This window comes from Pediculus humanus, genomic scaffold (assembly GCF_000006295.1).
Source record: "Pediculus humanus corporis 1103172107610 genomic scaffold, whole genome shotgun sequence".
Lineage (NCBI taxonomy): Eukaryota > Metazoa > Arthropoda > Insecta > Psocodea > Pediculidae > Pediculus > Pediculus humanus.
This window is the reverse complement of record NW_002987224.1, coordinates 314,664-334,164: the sequence shown is the minus strand read 5'-3', so window position 1 is coordinate 334,164 and position 19,501 is coordinate 314,664. Positions and strand designations below refer to the sequence as shown.

Genomic DNA, 19,501 nt, shown 5'->3' with positions numbered 1-19,501 from the left:
TGATACTTATCTTACCAATTTTGAAAACTGTAAAATGCAGGCCATTTTTAAGTCTCCTTCAAATATAGTAATTAGATCTAAAGTCATTCAGAGTAAGTTATCTGTAAAAAATAATAAAAATTTAGTGAAAAGACGTAATTTTCAACAGTCACATTTAGCCCAATAATAATAATAATAATACGTTAAGAGTAAATTTATCAATGCTGCATAAAAGAAGTTTGTTTTTTTTTTTTTTTTTTTTTTTTATGTTTTTACTACAGCTTCTTAAAAATGAAAAAAAAAAAAAAAAAAACCTTTTTTTCATTAGATAATATTTTCAAAGATTAAAATAAAATTTAAATTACATTGAGAATTGTAAATGTTATAACTAGTATTTTACCTAAATAATATTTAATTATCCTACTTTTACTTCTATTGAGAAAAAATGTTTTTTTTTTCTTTCCTACATTCAAATATAAATTATGGTTAAATAAAACCTTAAATGTTACTTTTCAGGAGATGGTTGTTGCTGTCAAGGGTGGAAAAAGCATAAACTATTTTTGTCGGGTACTTGGTTGCAAGAAAGATTAATTTTTCATTCAGCAAGATGTGTAATTGGAGGAGGTCCTACATTGAAAAATATTTTTACTTATCATTCACATAATTATATATCTCCATCATATATATTAATACATTCAGGGTTAAAAAAAGAAAGTTTAATTTTAATTAGAAATTTCTCAGTAGGCAAAATTTTACTTGAAAAGGAACCTTTAAAACCTTCTTCAAAAGTTGAAACTACAGTTAAAGCTATTAAAGAGAAAGCTTCTGCTCCTGAACCAGTTAAAATAAAAAAACCATTAAAAGAAAGAATTTGGGATGAAATTTTGCATTATTATCACGGATTTAGATTATTATTTATCGATATTAATATTTCTAGAAAATTGTTATGGAGAGTTCTTAATGGAAAAACTTTAAGTCGAAGGGAACATAGATTACTTGTTAGAACTGTTGGTGATCTATTTCGTTTATTACCATTTTCTGTATTTATAATTGTACCTTTTATGGAGTTGTTACTTCCTGTAGCTATTAAACTCTTTCCTAATATGCTACCATCCACCTTTCAAACTGCTACCGAAAGAGATGATAAATTAAAGCAGTCACTTAAAGTCAGGTTGGAAATGGCAAAATTTTTGCAAACCACTCTTGATGATATGTCTGTACAATCGAAAGACAAAAACAATGAAGCAGCTAAAGAATTCACTGAATTTTTCAAAAAAATTAGAACATCTGGAGAAGCTCCTTCAAATGAAGCTATAATTAAATTTTCTACTTTATTCGAAGATGAAATTATTTTAGACTCATTATCAAGGCAACAATTAACAGCTTTGTGTAGAGTTTTAGATATTAATCCTATGGGGACTACTAATCTATTAAGGTTTCAGATTCGAATGAGACTTAGGAACTTGGCAGCAGATGATAAGGTAAAACCTTGAGCTAATTAATACCTAATCAAAGTGTATATATGAATAATTTAATTTATAATGATTGATTTAAGTGAAACAATATTTAAAAGAAATAATTTTTTTTTTTTTTGCACAAGTTTTTTGTTTATTATTATATTTTACGAAAAATTGTTTGTGTATAGATTTATAATTGGATTTTTAATAATTTTATAGATGATTGTAAAAGAAGGTATTGAGTCTTTGACTGTGCAAGAATTACAAACTGCTTGTCAAGCAAGAGCTATGAGAGCATATGGGGTATCAGCAGACAAATTAAAAACACAATTAAATCAATGGTTAGATTTAAGCGTAAATGAAAAAGTTCCACCTTCTTTATTACTACTTTCCAGGGCTCTTATGCTACCTGACACAATTGCAGCTACCGATCAACTAAAAGCTACTATTTCAGCTCTACCAGATTCAGCTGTACGTTATTTATTATTATTATTATTATTTATAATGTAGAAAATGTAGCAAGTATAAAATATTTTACACTTTTTCTGTTTAAAAATAAGATATTTGAAGTAATTTCTTGAAAGAAGTAATTTCGAATGAATCTTTTTCTATTTTCTATTAATATTTTAAAACATTGTTTATTTAAGGAATTAAAAGCAAAAGTAGCCATCAGCGAAAGGGAAGGTGCATTGGATAATAAAACAAAGATAGAATTGATCAGGGCCGAAGAAAAAATAATTCAAGAAGAAAGAGCCGAAGAGTCGGAAAGTAAGAAAGCAAGTAAAGAAGTTTCAAAGGAACAATTAATCGACACAGCTCCCATTTTAAAAACCGATGTCGGCTTGAGAGATTTCGATAAATCGGCAGAAAAAAAAAAGGAAGCCTCTGAAGAAATTACCACGCAAGACATTGAAACGCTTGAAAATGCATTAGATGCATTGGGAAAAGAAAAGAAAAAGTTGATTGTGGAAAAAGAAGAATTGAACGAACTTAAAGAAGAAATGCACGATTACGAAGAGGTAAATAAATTTTTAAAAATATCTATCGAACCTACCTTTTACGATTAACAAGAATTTCCCAACACTTTCACTTTTCACTTATAGGATGTTAAAGAACTAACTGAAGTTTTGGCGACGAAAGAAAAGAAACCGGAAATCAGAGAAACAAAAGCCGCCAAAAACTTGTATAAAAAAGTCAACAGTATGATATCGAAATTGGACGTGGTTTTAGATGATTTAGAAAATAAAGGTGAAAAACTTAAAGCCTCGGGCGTTCAAGAAGAAAAGGAAAAATCGGAAGAACTCGTAAAAATAGACGAACTTATGGGTATAATAAAAAGGCTGCAAAAAGTTCCTGACGAATCGAAAATTCATCAGATTAGTAAAGTTTTAGAAAAAATAGATGACGACAGAGATGGAGCCATAAGCGTTGACGAAGTTCTTAAGGTATATATATATTTAATCATAATAAAAAAAAATACCCTTATTACGTCATGAAATGAGTAGGTAGATTTTTTGTGTACTATCATAAAAGAATTATAAAAAAAAATTTTTAGGTTATTGAGTTAATAGGAAAAGAACACGTTCAGCTTACAACAAAGCAACTCGACGAAATTTTAGATCTTATGGATAAGGAAGAAGCGTTGGAATTAGAGGATCAAATAGAAAAAGCATTGGAAAAACAATCGTTGGCGGAAAAAATCACGCCGCCATTTCCGAAAAAAGGTATATTTAAAATCAAGAGAAATTTGAAAATAAGCTCCATTTTGTTATTCTCCGTTTGACTCCTCTTTATTTAAAAAAAAAAAAAAAAAAAAACTATTCACCTTTCGATAATTTTTTAGAAACGGGATCGGAAATTACGAGCGAAAAAAAACCAGAATCAATTGAAAAATCATCACCTAAACATGCTTCTGCTTCGGCATCATCAGCAGCCATGTCCGTGTCTCCAAACGGATCTCCGACAATAACCGAGCCAAAAGATATAAATAACGATACAAAAAAGAATTTATAATTCAATGGAGAATAAATAAATTAAATTTATTGTTTTTTTCTCCTCCCCCCCCTTGTAAAGATATTTCGTCGGTCGTCTTTAGTTTTCAATTAAAAATAAGAAATATTCGAAGAAAAGGTAGAGAAGTTTTCTTTTTTTCTCTTTTTGTTAATCTATAATGACGCATTAAATATCTAGTCATTTTGTGGAATATCCGGTCGTCATGTCATGTCATGTCTTCATCAAATTTGGTTTTAGATTTAGGAAAATTATGTTAAATTTTTAAACGTAACACACACATACTACTTAATATTTAGTTTAATCGTATAAAAAAAAAAAAAAAAAAATGTTGATTTTATTTTTCCAGGTAATTAAAACATAAACAACTTTGGTGTATGTTATGTGCTTCAATCGGTATAGTTAATTTAAATTTCCTTTTTCAAAAAAAAGGACTGAATAAAAATTTATTTTTCAAACCTTTTAACCCTTTAAACCTATACAAGATACCAATTAAAGTCAATGGTATTTTTTTTTAATAATTATAAGAAAAAAAAAGTATTAAAAGCTTTTTCCGTGAAGAACAATGATTGATTGATTGATTGATTGTTTAAAGAATTTTCCTGTTTTTTTTTTTTTTTTAATTGTCTGATTAAGAAAGGCTAAACAGACATAATTAACATTGACATTTCTTGTAAAAGAATATTACATTGAGACAAAGTAATAAATGTATTTAATACAAAAAAAAAAAAATTTTTTTTTTGCTTAAATTATAAGTTAATTTACTTTTAATTTTTAATATTTATAACTTTTTTTTTTGTATAATAGTTGCATACATTTATTATTATTATTATTATTATTTTTTTTTGTATAAAAAGCTTTAAATTAGAATTAAACAAACAAAATAGAAAAAATAGAAATAATAATGTCGTTTGTTTTTTTAAATAAAATGTAATTTTTTTTTTTTTTACTTGTCAAAAAAATAATAATTATTATTATTATTGATATAATTAACGCGATTTTTATTTAAATTAATAATAATAATAATTTATTTATTTATATGTAAAACATAAGAGAGAGAGAGAGAGAGAGGAGCAAAATTAACTACGGTTTCTGGCTTTATTAACAATTTATTTAAAGCAAAGACAATAATAATAATAATAATAATAATAATGTTATTTTTAATTATAATAATAATAATACATTTTAAAACTAAATTTACTACTGATAAAAATTTTTTTTTTTTTTAAATTATTTATGTGCAGATAAAAAGTATTAAATAAATGATGTTTAAAAATTTTCCGTTAAAAACAAAAAAAAAAAAAACGGTTTTTCATATTTTGATTTATTATTAACTTTCCCTCATTGAAATTTATAAGTACGAAAATTAACGTAAAGAGAGAAAAAAGAAAAAAATTTATATTAATTATTTATAAAAACTTTTTCTTTTTTTTTTTTTTAATTATCAGTTAAGATATTGTTTACAACAGTCTTATCGAATAATAATAATAATAATAATAATAATCATGTCCCCTTAATTGCCTGTTAAAACTAACAACAATTGACCATTTTATATATTTATTTATATATTATTATTACTAAATAACCAAAAAATTTTAACATTTTTTTTTTTATTTGGGAGAGACTAGAATACATTTTTACAAGATTCTTTATAAAACATAAAAACCAAATACAATTCATGACCATTACACACACAAAAAAAACATAAATAATAATAATAATAATAAAAATTGATAACATTGAAATTTTTCCCTTTTTAAAACATGATAAAAACATTTTAAGTATTTATTTTTTTTTTTGTACATAATAAAAATTTGTATTGTGTGAATGACTTATTTATTTATTTAACTTAAATTTAAATTTTGTTTTGAAAAAAAAAAAGAAAAGAAAATTAATAATATTAAAGGCTGAAAAACAAATTTTTGAGGTTTTGATTCGTATTCCAGCCCAAAAAATATTATTATTATTATTAATAATTTTATATTTCGAATGAAATTTAACAATAAAAAAAAAAAAAAAAATTTGAAAACGATACAGAACTATGATATATTAATTATTGCTATGTATAAATTATGTATGTGAATATTAATAAATTATTAATAAATGAATATAAAAAATATAATTAATTAATTAAGTAATAACAATGTAATATAATTTTAATATTGGAAGATATATTTAGATATTATCAAGCGTTTTCTTGTTTTTTTTTTTTTTTTTTTTTTTTAACCATTTATTATTATTATTATTATTGTGGCACAATTATATAATTTTTTGTGTAACAAATGAAATATTTTAAATTTAAATGAGATTCTTTTTGTAATTAATGATAAGTGCAAAATATTCATTTTTATTATAAGCCTCGAAACTAATAAAAATAATAAATTATTATTATTATTTCATTTTTTTTTTTCACCTAATTTAATATTTATGCACTTTCAATTATTATTATTTAATAATTTATTATTGAGCACTCATTTATTATTAATATATAAATATTAAATTTATATTTAAACTTTGTTTTTATTATTGATTCGAACCCCTTTCCACCTTCTGTTTTATTCATCCAAGTTTTTTAAAATTCAACCGAATAAAATTTTATTAAAAGTAATTAAAAGTAAAACTTTAAAATATTTCAAATTTTTTGATTGACCAAAAATTATTTTAATTAATGATAACTCATTTTGACAGTGTGAACCAAAAAATTAAAAATAAAAACTAAATAAAATTAACAAAATACTATTAAATAAATAAAAGGTTAAATAAATGTAAAATAACATTTAAAAACCGAATACTACAGAATTAGAAAGAAAAATAAAAAGCTACATTATTTTTTTAAAGTACTATAAAATTAAAATTTTTTTTTTTTTTAATAAGAAGCAAAATAAAAATTAAATAGTAGAGCCATTTTCCTCAAAGTTTAAGTAAATTTGAATTATTAACTTAAATTTTGATGTTAAAATTAAATAAATCAGTTTTACTATAAAAGCCAAAAGAGTGTGATTATCGATTTGAAAAAAAAAACAATTTAATAATAATGATAACTTTGTTAATTTAGTAAATATATACTGAATATATCAAACTTAAGTCTAGATTATTAAAATCTTCATGTTTTAGAATTAATAAAAGCTTGTGTTTGTTTTTTTTGCGATAAAAAAATATAAAGCTTAATACTATATTTTGTGGCCATTAATTTTTATCAACAAGCAAAATAACTACAACTTACTTAAATTGTGAATCAGGAATGAAAACCTAGATCTAATGGCACAAAATAATTTTCCCCATTTGTATATTGTAGTTATTTTCGAGTTTATCCTAAATACCATTAAGCCGCATTCACTCCAAGGTTTGAATTAGGAGTTGTTTTATTGGCATCCTTAAACCACTGAGTTTCTTTATATAAAAACCAAAGATCGAATGCCCATAGAAAAAAATTAAGAAACCCTAAAGTAATTGATATGTTAAGTCCTGAAAAACTTCCAATGCCAGCTCCACAATTAAGTTCTTGGCAAATCTTCCATGACAATATGTTTTCAGGATTTGTAACTGCTTTCAGACCCACCAAACCGTTGGCCCAAGCTGCACTTCCAGAAAGCCAAAAAACGGCAAGAAGAAGTGTTGCTAGAAAATCAGTCATTGGAACTGTTGCGTTGGATTGATATACTTCGTCAAATAAAACGTACACAACTGAAATTCCCACGCAATATAACATGGACATAACTCCGGTAGCAACGAAAAATTGTGCATCTGAAGAAAAATCTCCTACAAGCGAAAATGTTAATGGATCAGAGTTGTTCGAACAAGAATGTAATGATTTTTGAATTCTGTCTAGCTGATACGGATAACTAAATTCTAAACTAGAATGATTCTCTTTACAATAAGTTAAGTGAACTTCGTTCGTATAGTCCACGGTTTTAGCAAAAGCCCAAATGGCAAAAACAAATTGAATAATTCTCATAACTCCTCGAGGTTCCTGGAAGACGTCGATATTCAACCCCATTTTTCATGAAAATAATTTCGAATCTTAATTAAAATATTAAAAATTTTCAACTATACAAATCTTTTTTTATTTTAAACTAAACTATTTCTTTTCACAATTACTAGAAAAACCTAAGCTAAACAGCTAAATTTCACAATCCGTTGAATAACAGCGCTCCTTACGGATTAATTAATTATTTTAATTTCAAATGAAAAATTTAATTAACCGAATGAATAAATTTTTTAATTTTTTATTTTTAAATCCTTACATATATAGTTTAAAATTAACTTTTTTAACTTTTTAATTTAAATAAAAAATAATAATAATAATAATAATAATCGTAATAGTAATAATAATATTAAATGAAAAGCAAACTTTTTTTTGTTGTTGTTGAAAGATCGTTGTGAATTTAACACATCAATACCTGGGAACACTTCGGCGCCCTTTTACTAGTCTGCCATGTTCATTTACAAAAAGGAATTTGTTATCGTGAAATTTGTGTAGAGCATCGTCCCTTCTAATTTATTGTGTAAGTTTTATCATAGCATTATTAGTGTAATTATAATTACTTAGAAACGTCGTTAATAATTATTTTAAGATTATTTTTAAACCTGTAGAAAAAAAAAAAAGAAAAAAAAAGTTAACTTAATTAACAAAAGTTGATAAGCATGGAGATATTATTAGTAATTTATTTTTATTAATTCTTTACCCTGACCTTAAAATTAGCAATGAGTTCAATAATAATAATCATGACAATGCCAATTATATATGGTTTATTAATTTTTTAATTATTATTATTATTTTTAGGTTTTTTGAATGTCGAGAAATTAATTTTTTTTTTTTTAAATAAATTAACATTTAAGGCTACGTGTGCTAATTTTAAAATTTAATGCGTGCTTTTTTTTTTTTTTTTGAAAAAAAAAAAAAATGTTCACGTGACTATATAAAATTTTTATGCATTTTTTTAATAGAAAATTTCAATATATTTTACTTCAAAAAAAAAGAAAACAAAATAAAAAGTAAAATACCTTTAGTAATTGACATAGTTTTTTTTTTTTTGTATAATGTTTTAAAAATTAATGATTATTATATATCAAAGCAGACATTTTTACGTAATGTTACGTATTAGTTGCATGATTTTGCCTTTTTTTTTTTTTTTTTTTAAAGCCTGATCTTTAAGGAAAATTTATTTATGTTTATTTTGCCAAATTTTTCGAGGATTACTATTCAACTTAATTTTATTTATTTTGTATTTATAATAAATTGAATTATTCAAAAAAAATTGATCATATATATATAAAATTTTAAATGACCTAAATATCATTTTTTCTTCCGAAAAAAATTTCATTGTCATGGTCTGTTTTATATATATTTATATTTTTTCTCAGTATAAATAATAAAATCCTCCATTTTCTTTACATTAATTTTAAATGATAATAATAAATTAATTTAATTTTTTTTTGATATTACAGTTTGAGAATGGGACGGTGCCTACAAGACATGAAGTAGATGACAGTTATTTTATTTTATTTTTTTTTAAAACAATTATTTTATTAAAAGTAAAAAATAATTTTTAGTATTTTTTTTTTTTTTTTTTTAATAAAATCAAATGAAAACCTGAAACAAGGTTTTAAACAATACAAAACATACAATTAATATTTCAATTTAAAAAAAAAAAATTCAGTTATTAAAATAAATTTTACCAAGTCGTATTATGCTTGTATTGAACAAATTTTCTTTTTGAATGAATTTGTGTAAAAACGAAGAATTGTGGTTAATATTGCAAACACACAATCACATTTGAATATTATTGCCATGAAGAGTAGACACAAATTAGAAGCCTTTTTCAACTAATTGTTAAATATAAAATCGTCCAGTTTATTAGGATCAGTTGCAACTCTTACATTTTGATATGTCATTAAAAAATTAACAGGTATGTATCATATCGGAGAATATAAAAAAAAAAAAAAAACTATTCACAGACTTTTTAATTATGTAATTCAAATTTTTTTTTTGTTTATAAAATATTGATTGATATAAAATTTGATTTAATCCAGATTTGTAGGAGCATGAAGTATTCCCAATTAGTCCACATGTCGAGGGATGTTGAACAATGGCTCGAATCACAATTGAAAGCTTGCGAAATTAATAATGATTTTTATACTGATTATTTATTGAATTTATTCGAAGAAGAAATTTTGGACAACTATTCTCATAGTTTAAATTTAAACTGCAACAATGTGTGTAATAATTTGATAATTGTAAAAAATTTCAATTTTTATTTTACTTAGTTTAACTTTTCACATTTTAATTTCAGGACTACAATATAAATTACATGTTTTGGCCATTTCAAAAAAAATTAGAATCAATGAAAAGTAAAAAAACATCTCATGTTGCTCGATCAGAAAACTATAAATCAAATTTATTAAAAATGAGTTTAAACAACAGGTAATATTTGATTATTAATAATTTAATGTTTGTCTTTAAATTTTATTTAACAAAATTTGATTGTAAAATCTGTACGTTTTTAATGAATAATAATAAATTACTTAAATTTTTAGATTCTCTCGTGACATCATTGAAAATGCAAACCACATAGAATCGCATATACCCCTTGATTGGAATTGGGCTGAGGGTCTACTTCATGACTCATCGGGAACTGTTAAAAATAAAATGGACGATTTTTTTGCTAATTTATTTTATGACAATACGGCAGATATTTTTGGATTTGAATTATCTTGGAATAAATTGGAGGAACCTGAGAACATCGACAACACGAAACGCATTAATTTTTATAATAAGCAAAATCTTTTTTCAACGTCAACTTGTAATGAACGACTCTACGAAAGAAACGCAGATTTTGACAAGCTAATCGCAAAGTTTGACGCAAGCGTTGAAAAAATTTGGAAAAGTTCTTCGGAGTCGGATGCTTTGGGAAATGTTAAATACGCCACCATTTTTTCTGAAAACATAGCCGATCCACAATATCAATATGGCTCTGATGTAATTTGGTCATGTGAACAAAAAGATAAAAGCAATATTTTGATGAAAAGCACCGAAAATTACAAACCATCCTTTTCTCAATGGAATCAAAAATCAAATTCTCCAGTTTTATCAAATTCAAATAATAACTTAACCACGGCATTAAGCGCTTTTAGTCCAACACTTCCAAATTTAAAAAAGTGGTCAGCCAATGATGGATACAACAAAAATTGTAATTTCATTTCTGAAAAACAGGATAACGGTTTTACTGATGTAAATCATAATCAGAATAAAAATTCCGATGATTATAGTATTGAGTATAACCTATCAGAAAAAAATCAAAGTAGTCAAGAAGAAGATTTGCTGACATCCGCCAAGACTCATTTTCGTCCGATTCCATCTGAAGAATTAGGAAATAGTCAAACTGGAATTTACGCTGATGGTACAACTTTCGATATATCAAACGATTTGGATAAGGTTTCCTTTATAAGAAGCGAAAGTGGAATGCTCTATTTAGAAACGGAAGCAAACACTCCTAGAAAGTATATGGAGTTTAAGGACAATAAGAACTACGGGACTAATGAATATCTAGAAAATAATATAGTACCCGTTGACGAATTCGTACCAAAGTTTAGAGTTCGTCAGAGCAATGAAAAAAGTATTCAGACCGACGAAATACACGAAGAACAAGTCGTGCCATCAGTAAACGACACGGATTACGATTCAATGTCTTGCGATTCGGAAGAAAACGATTTTTTTTTCCCCGGGGATAACGAGCTCGCTCAAAATATTGCAAGCTCGGATGGAGAAGAGGCCAATTACTATAAAGAAACGGGGAATAAAAATTTGTTTAACGAAGAAAAGAATAATAAAGATTATAATTTAGAAATGTCTTTATATAAATTGATCGAAATGAAATCGTGCGTTTGCAATGAAGAAAAAGATTGGAATCAAAACTCGATTAATAATAATAATTCCATCAATAAAAAAGAATGGAATAAAATTTGGAATTTTCACATTTCGTGTAATAATTGTGAGAAAAGTTCGGACAAGCAGCTTTCAACAAATGACAAATTTCGATTTCGGCAAGAGTTGACCCAAGAGGGAGAACAACTTTTGCTTGATTTGAGTAGCGTTCAGCAAATGTATTCGAATGATGCTGATTGGTGCGAGGATGATACTCTTACGGTATCCGATATAAATGAAGACGATAATGAAAATTTCGGAGAAGAAATCCCAAATGATGAGGGTTTAACTTCGGAAATAGTTTACCCTGAAAAGGAAGCTTTGTGGAGTACTTTGATTGCCAAAGAAGAACCAGTTAAAAATGGTCTTGATGTGAGATGTTCGTGGAAAATGGAAAAGTTTGAAAATGATAAAAATAAATTTAATGACAAAAAATCGGAAAAGTTTTACATTTCCGGATGTAAAAATTTAGAACGGAAAAGGTAGGATAATATTTTTCCCCTTACCATGGAATATTGTGAAAAGTATTAATTATTATTATTATTTTTTATGTTTCTTAGGAGGAATTCGTCCAGTCAAAAAGTGAGTTATTTGCACCAAAAAGGAGAATGCCGTCAATATTATTCTAAATTATCCAATGGCGACTCCACGATTCCTTATTCTTTTTTTAAGGAGGGATCATGGATGAAGGAAAAAATATGTCCTTTATTTTATGGAACGTATCGACCTCTCTCGGTGTAATTATCATTTTTTTTATTTTTTATTTTATTTTTATTTTTTTTTTGAGGTCGATCTTAGATAAAATATTAGAAAAGCCTTTTTATTTAAATAATAAGTGCTTTGTATTATTTAAAAATGCCTCAAAAAAAAAAAAAAAAGTTTGTGTATTTAGGAGGCAGGAAAATGTGTTTGTGTTGTTTTTGTTTAGTGAACATAAAGGGATCATTATTGGTAACTTAGGTAAGAAAAAGAAAATGTTGAAAAGTTGATTAGTAGTTAATTTTGTTAATTGTAATTGGCACAATGACCTTAAATACATATATATATATATATATATATATATTATTATATACAAATATATATATATATATTATTATAAGGTTTCATATTAGGAAAATAAAGGTTTAAGGTTGAAATTTATTTGGGAGCAAAACAAAAAAAAAAGGTAGAATTTTATATTTTGCTCTTTTAAAAGATATTAATTACCTTTATCATTATTATTATTATTATTATTATTATAATTAACCTAATGTTTTGAGTATAAAAAAAAATAATTAAAAATGCTTTATAACCAATTATTAAAAAAAATAAAAATATTATACTCAAATTTAATTAAAAAAAAAAAAAAAAAAAGTTAGTAAAAATAATTTATATAAATTATTATTATGAAAAAAAGAAATTATTATTATTTTTTGTTATTATTTTAAAAAAGGAATTAATAAAATAAATATATTTATATATATATATAATTTTAAAGAATCAAAGGTTGCTAATTATTTTAATTTTTTTGCGGAAATTTTTTTTAAAAGGGGAAAAAGGTTAAGGGTTAAAAGTCATAAATTTTTTTATGTATCAAATGATATTTTACAAAATTTTAAATTTTATTTAAAGAGAGAGGGAGAGGGGGGGGGGGGAAATATCAATGATGTTGATGATAATTAAAAAAATTACATGGTTACAGCAATAATTTTTTTTTTTTTTTTTTAAATTAAATCCCATAAAATTAGAAAGAAATTAAGCAATATGATAAAAATTTACTTTTTGTGCAGTAAATTTAAAAAAATAATAATAATAATAATTAAATAATTTTTTGTTTTTTTTTTAAATAACCTGAAAATATTATTATTAATTTAAAAGAAAAGCAACCCTTGATTCTTAAATAATCTAGTATTTATAGATAGTATAATATTAATAATTATTATTTAATAGTATTCTATTAAATTAATTAATTAATTAACAAATAATAGGCAATTTATATATAATTAATTAAATAAAAAAAAATTTGCAATGAAACTAAATAAAACATCTTTTAAATGTTGTTTAATAACACACACACACACACACACACACGTGTATCTATCAAACTTATCACGTGTGTTATGATTATGATGAGATGTTTTATATTAAAAAAAAACGAGTTTGTTGAGTACGTGTACTCAACACACAACAAATAATTATTTATTTAACGTATACATATATTTATTAATTAATAATTTTGTGTGTTAAATTAACAACAACAAACAAACAAACGGACAACAAACAATAATAATTAAACATTTTGAATTTTCTTTTTTTTTTTTTTAGATAAAATAATTTTTTGAAAAAATATTTTTTTTTTATTACAATGAAAATTTTAATATTTATTTAAAACAATTTATTGTTAATAGAAAATAATATATATATTTAAAAAATATTATTATTATTATTATTATTATTATTATTATTATATTTGTTAGGTTCAATTATACGTTTGTTTTTGATTATTATTATTATTATTATTATTATTTTTTTTAGGACTCAAATTATTAAGTGAAAAAAAAATAAGAGAGAAAGAGATAGAAAATCTAATAACAATAATAATAATTTTTTTTTTTATTAATAATGTTTTGTAATAATTTATTAATTCGATTGTGAAAGAAATAAATAATAATAATAATAATAATAATAATAATAAAACAATTAAGCGAATACGTGTTTAAATATTTAAAAAAATTATAAAAGAATTTATTTATTTATTTATGAATTTGCAACTTTGCGTCATCAATTTTATTAATAAATTGTTTAACGCAATAAATAAAAAAGATGATAATAATAATAATAATTTGAGTTATTGAATTATATAAAAAAAATTAATTATTTTATACGAATGTTTGTTATGTATTATGATTTTTTATGAAAAAATTAAAAAAATTTGAAAAAAGCGGATTTTTATTTACGAAAAGAAAAACAATAAATAAATACATAAATAAACAAATAAATAAATAAAAAGTTTTTCTAAATGCTCGCCCGTGTAATAATAATAATAATAAGTAGGGAATTTAATTATTTAAATAAATAAATAAATAAAAAGAAATTTTGTTCACCGGCTGTGATAGTACGATTTAACTTATTTTTAATTAATAGTTTATTAACTGAAATTTAATTATATATAAATACATAAATATACATAAATATTATTATTATTTGATGAAAAAAAAGTTAATAATGATAAAATTATTATTATTATTATTATCATTATTTTTTTCGGTTGGCCTTTTTTTTTTTTTTTTTTTTTTTTTTTTTTATTAACTAAAGAAAAAAAGGGAAATTTATTATTATTATTATTTTTTTTCCGTTTGGTTTTGTATTAATAATGTGTAATTTTTTTTTTTAATATGATAATAATAATAATAATATACAATTTGTTATTTTTTTTTTAGTATAAATTAATAATAGGAGGGGTATTTAAAAAAATATTAAATTTTATTATAATATCAATCTATATAAAATGACTATTAATATTATATATCAATATTAATATATATATATATATATATATATATATATATATTATATATTATCTATCAAAATTATTTCGAATTATATAAAATTTAACGATAATAATAATAATAGGAGAGAGAGAGAAAAAAACCCCCCCTTGAAAAAAAAAAATGTCCCCCCCTTTAGTAATTAATAAAAATATTATTAAAATAAATAAATAAATAAATTACTATGCGTGTGTGCACACTTAATATACATATATTTAAATATATACGTAAAATTAAAAATATAATAATAATAATGATAATAATAAATATATATGATAATGTTTTACGTGTATAATTGGTATGTAGAAGAAGTGTATAACATGTTTTATTTATTTATTAATTACGCATTATAAAAAAAAATTATTAATAATAATATTAATAATATTAACAAAATTTTAATGCGCTGTCGGCGGCGTGCTTTGTTTAACAATAAATAAATAATAATAATAAAATATTTAATCGATGAATTAATTAAATTCATATAAATGAAAAAAATTTTTTTTTCGGTTTAAATTTTCAAATTGAAGAAAAAAAGGGGGGAACCACGTGTTTAATTTTTGGATTTTTTTTACATAATTTTTATTCTTAAAGCACCATTTATTCTTCCCGCCCCCCAACCTTCACCTTCCCCCCCACTCCAAAAAAAATAAAAATAAAAAAGTAAATTGGTTATTAATTATTATTAATTTGCAATAATTATTATTTTTTTTTCTCGGTTATCGTTTCATTATTATTATTATTATTATTTAATAAACAATTTATTATTATTATTATTATTATTATTTTTCAAAATTTTCGGCTGATTGTTTTTATTTACAAAAAAAAAAAAAAAAATTAAAATTAATTAAAATAAATTTTTATTTATTTTATAAGCATAAATTATGTTAATTAAATAATTTCAAATATAATTTTTGAATTTTTTTTTGTCTTCAATAATTATTATTATTTTTTCAATTGATTTCTTATCAAATTTTTATTTCCTATTTATTTTTAATCAATCAATCAATCAATCACTGGATAAAAAAAAAAATAATTTTTTTATATAAAATGTCTGATTTGTGAACGTTTTTAGTTTGAAGATAATTCAATGTATTTACGACAAAAATATATTTACAATGTTTTTTAAAAAAATATTACATAAATATTATTAGACGTTAGTTAGTGCGCGGCACTTTTAACGTTTGCCTACACCACGATAATAATGATAAAAAAAATTACGTAATTTACTATAGTAATTTTTTTTTTACATAAATATTTTAAATGGAGCGTTATAATATTAACCGCCACGACAGATATTTTTTTAATGTGAATAAATTTACACATCATAACGGGGATAAAAAAAATTAATCCTCGGATTAAAACATGTTTGGATTAACAATAATCTCTTCATCATAACGAAGAAAATGAAATATTTTCAATTGTGAAAAGTACTATTATTATTATTATTAATATAATCCCTTTCCTATTCTTTATCTGATGATTCTGAATTAAATGATTCTTCCCTTAAACCATCTTCATTTGAATTTTTATCCAATGCTTTGGGTATTGTTTTTGCACTATGCCTTACTGTATACTATAAAATAATATATTTTTGAGTATATAATATAATATATGAATGAATGAATGAATAAATAAAATATAATTTGTACTTTTAAATATTTTTGACATGCTTCTGGTCTGTGACGATCCAAATATCTTTCTTGACTGAATGCTTTGTTACACGATGCGCACCGCCACTCCCATTTATGGTGACCTCTCGTTCTCTGATGAGCTCTCATGTTTGACCTTTGAACAAAAAATGAATAATTTTTTTTTATTAGTCATAATAATAATAATAATAAGAAAAAAGGAAGACAAAACAAAACATGAAAATTTTTATTACGAAAAGGTAGGGGGGGGGATAATTTTTAACCGAATAATTTTTTGATCTCACCCTCTCTCTCTCACCCCTACTTTGCAGTAATAATAATAATAATATTATCGTTTTAGTAGTATATCATTCGTGTCATTTTTTACCTGTCGGCAAACGTTTTCCCGCAATTATTTTCCGGGCAAACAAATGGTTTTTCTCCGCTATGTAACCTTTTATGACCTTTTAAAACCCAATGTCTATCGAATTTTTTTTGACAAATTTCACATTCGTGAATGAGTTTTTTACTCTTTCTTTCTTCATTTTTTAAATCGAATAAAGTATCCGCGAGTAAATCCATTTTTTCTTTTTCCGATAAATCCGATAGATTATTTTTAATGAAAACAAAATCTAAATCTTTCATATTTTCTTCTGATTGATAATTTTCTTCGAAAATATGTTCCATTTGATCGTCTAACATAGCTTCGAGATTAATGTTTTCCGATAAGTGTAAAAGAATATCAGTTTTTAAATTTTCTATGTCGGAAAGTTGTTTGTCCGGATTGGGTTTTCTCAATATGTTAGGACGGAAAAAACTTTCACCGGAATCGTTAAATAATTTTTTTTCAATTATTTGACTAGATGATGATGATGATGACGGATTTTCATCAAGTTTAACATTATCATTTTTAGGTTTTAAACATGGATTGCTATTACAATCCGATTTTGATTTTTCCGGTGAATCTTTTTTCATTTTATTTTGTTCTTCTGATTTTAACGTTTCCGGTGAATTTTCCTGTTTTATGATTTCTTCTTCTTCTCCTCCTCCTCCGTTATTTTTTTTAGTTATCATTTCCGTTTTATTTTCTTTTTCTTTTTTACCATCCCATTCTTGTTCGGTTTTTTTTTCAATCGGTTGTTTTTCCTCTTCCGATGGAGGTTTAATTATTTCCTTTTCTACAACTTTTCTTTCGCATAAATCGTTTTGATTTTCGTGTATTTTAAATATTTTCCTTTTTTCGACAGGACCGTCAAAATGTGATTCTACTGCTTCTATATTGATGACGTAACTTCGACTCAGACATAATCCATCCCGAAGTTGATGAAGAGCTTTTTGTATAGCATCGGAAAAAGACGGTACGAGTGAATGAAATTTTTTAATTTTTTCTTCTGGATAATATTCCGGGAATTTAATGACGATGCATTCATCATTTACTGGAATCAATGTTGTTTTTTTCAACGTCATCGTCGTCCTTATGTTGGGTTTTTTTTCTATTGAAGCTGTAGCTGGAGATTCGAGCATCGTCTCTCCTTCGTTTTGATTTTCTTCTTTTTTAGTTTCCAAACTTTCTTTTTTATTCGAAACTTCTTCGGATTCTTCTTTTTTACATTCCTTATTTAAATCATTGGTATCATTTGAGTGAACGTTTAATTTGTCATTATTCGATTGTTCAGAATTATTTTCTCCAAATGCAGGTTCATCAGACTCGGCATCAACTTGCATTGGAAACACATTGTTTTTTTTGACTTCTTTCGGATCGACATAATCTTCTTTTGGATTTTTAAATTTTAAATTTTCATTTATCATTTTTTCCGAACTAACTATCGATTCTAATATGAGTTTAGTTTTTTTTTCATCAACCATTTTCGGTTTTTTTTTACTCGTGATATTTTTAATTTTCCTTTTAGCAATTTTAAATGATTTTAAATCCGCTGCCAAAAATTCAGGTTCGTCTTCTGATTTGGATTCCTCATCTCTCGGATTATTATTATCCGTTTTGTAAAATTTTAACGTTCTGTTTTTTTTAAATTCTTCGCTTTTTTTAAAACACTTTTCTCTTTGCATTTGTTTTCGAAAATTAAAATTATAAGTCTTATTTTTCGGTCTCAAATTATATGATGATGTAATTGAACTTTTTAGTTTTTTCCTAGCATTTTTTTTCCTTCTGTAAAGCTTCATAGCATCTAGTTTGGTACTATCCAATTTCATAGAATTATCCCTTGATATTTCATGACATCCCGGGAATGATTCAATTTCTGACATTATTTTTAACCAAGGAGGATAGGATATTAGGATACAGGATCTAAAAAAAAAACACAAAAAAAAATTATTAAAGAAATAAAGTGTGGAAAAACAGTGGCAAAATCCTTACACAACTTTTACAAGTAAAATAAAATTTACAAAAATATAAAAAGTAAATAATAAAAAATGTTTTTGATTTTTTTCTTTTTCCATGTCAAACAATTGTTTGAAATTCTTACCTATTAAAATTTTCTAATAATAATAATAATCAGTGAATGATTTTATCTTATTTATTTTGTCACAAATTTCAAAATCATCTCTCTTTCTCTATAATAAACTTAAACATTAAATAATTAAACATTTTAAACTTCTATGGAAAAAAAAAGGCAGTTGTTTTTAAAATCATCAATTATATTCAACACTTAATGTTGGTATTATTTATTATTATTATTATTATTATTATAAATTCACTTTTTGGTTATTGAATAATAACAATTTTTTTGTACTATGATTTAAAATAATAATAATAATAATAATACTTCCTTTGTTAATATTCATTTATCCACATAAAATGAAAATATAAAAGTTTCAAATTGTATAAATATATGTATAAATCAAAAACTATATAGTTTACCTTAAAACTGTGTAAAAAACTTAATTTAATTCTTGAGTAAAATATTGTAATTGGATTCATGGTAAATGTTTTTTTATGGTTGAAGTTGAATTATTTGT

General features: G+C 23.7%; 4 protein-coding genes across 4 annotated transcripts; 2 read left to right on the top strand and 2 right to left on the bottom strand.

Annotated features, from left to right (window-relative positions):
• Positions 1-34: 34 nt before the first annotated feature.
• On the top strand, positions 35-3,449 carry Phum_PHUM239090 (leucine zipper-EF-hand-containing transmembrane protein 1, putative; the record flags this gene model as incomplete). The annotated part of the gene is made up of 7 exons (XM_002426117.1): positions 35-92; positions 496-1,460; positions 1,656-1,907; positions 2,084-2,455; positions 2,540-2,881; positions 2,992-3,160; positions 3,280-3,449. 7 exons carry the CDS (start codon positions 35-37, stop codon positions 3,447-3,449), a joined length of 2,328 nt encoding a protein of 775 aa, XP_002426162.1.
• A 3,216-nt stretch (positions 3,450-6,665) lies between these two features.
• On the bottom strand, positions 6,666-7,443 carry Phum_PHUM239080 (synaptophysin, putative; the record flags this gene model as incomplete). Its single annotated transcript, XM_002426116.1, has 2 exons — positions 6,666-6,695; positions 6,784-7,443. The coding sequence occupies 2 exons, from the start codon at positions 7,441-7,443 to the stop codon at positions 6,666-6,668; spliced, it is 690 nt and encodes a 229-aa protein (XP_002426161.1).
• Positions 7,444-9,491: 2,048 nt separating this feature from the next.
• Positions 9,492-11,856, top strand: Phum_PHUM239070 (uncharacterized protein; the record flags this gene model as incomplete). The annotated part of the gene is made up of 3 exons (XM_002426115.1): positions 9,492-9,662; positions 9,740-9,857; positions 10,022-11,856. The coding sequence occupies 3 exons, from the start codon at positions 9,492-9,494 to the stop codon at positions 11,854-11,856; spliced, it is 2,124 nt and encodes a 707-aa protein (XP_002426160.1).
• A 4,503-nt stretch (positions 11,857-16,359) lies between these two features.
• On the bottom strand, positions 16,360-18,790 carry Phum_PHUM239060 (zinc finger protein, putative; the record flags this gene model as incomplete). The annotated part of the gene is made up of 3 exons (XM_002426114.1): positions 16,360-16,470; positions 16,547-16,682; positions 16,914-18,790. The coding sequence occupies 3 exons, from the start codon at positions 18,788-18,790 to the stop codon at positions 16,360-16,362; spliced, it is 2,124 nt and encodes a 707-aa protein (XP_002426159.1).
• Positions 18,791-19,501: the final 711 nt, after the last annotated feature.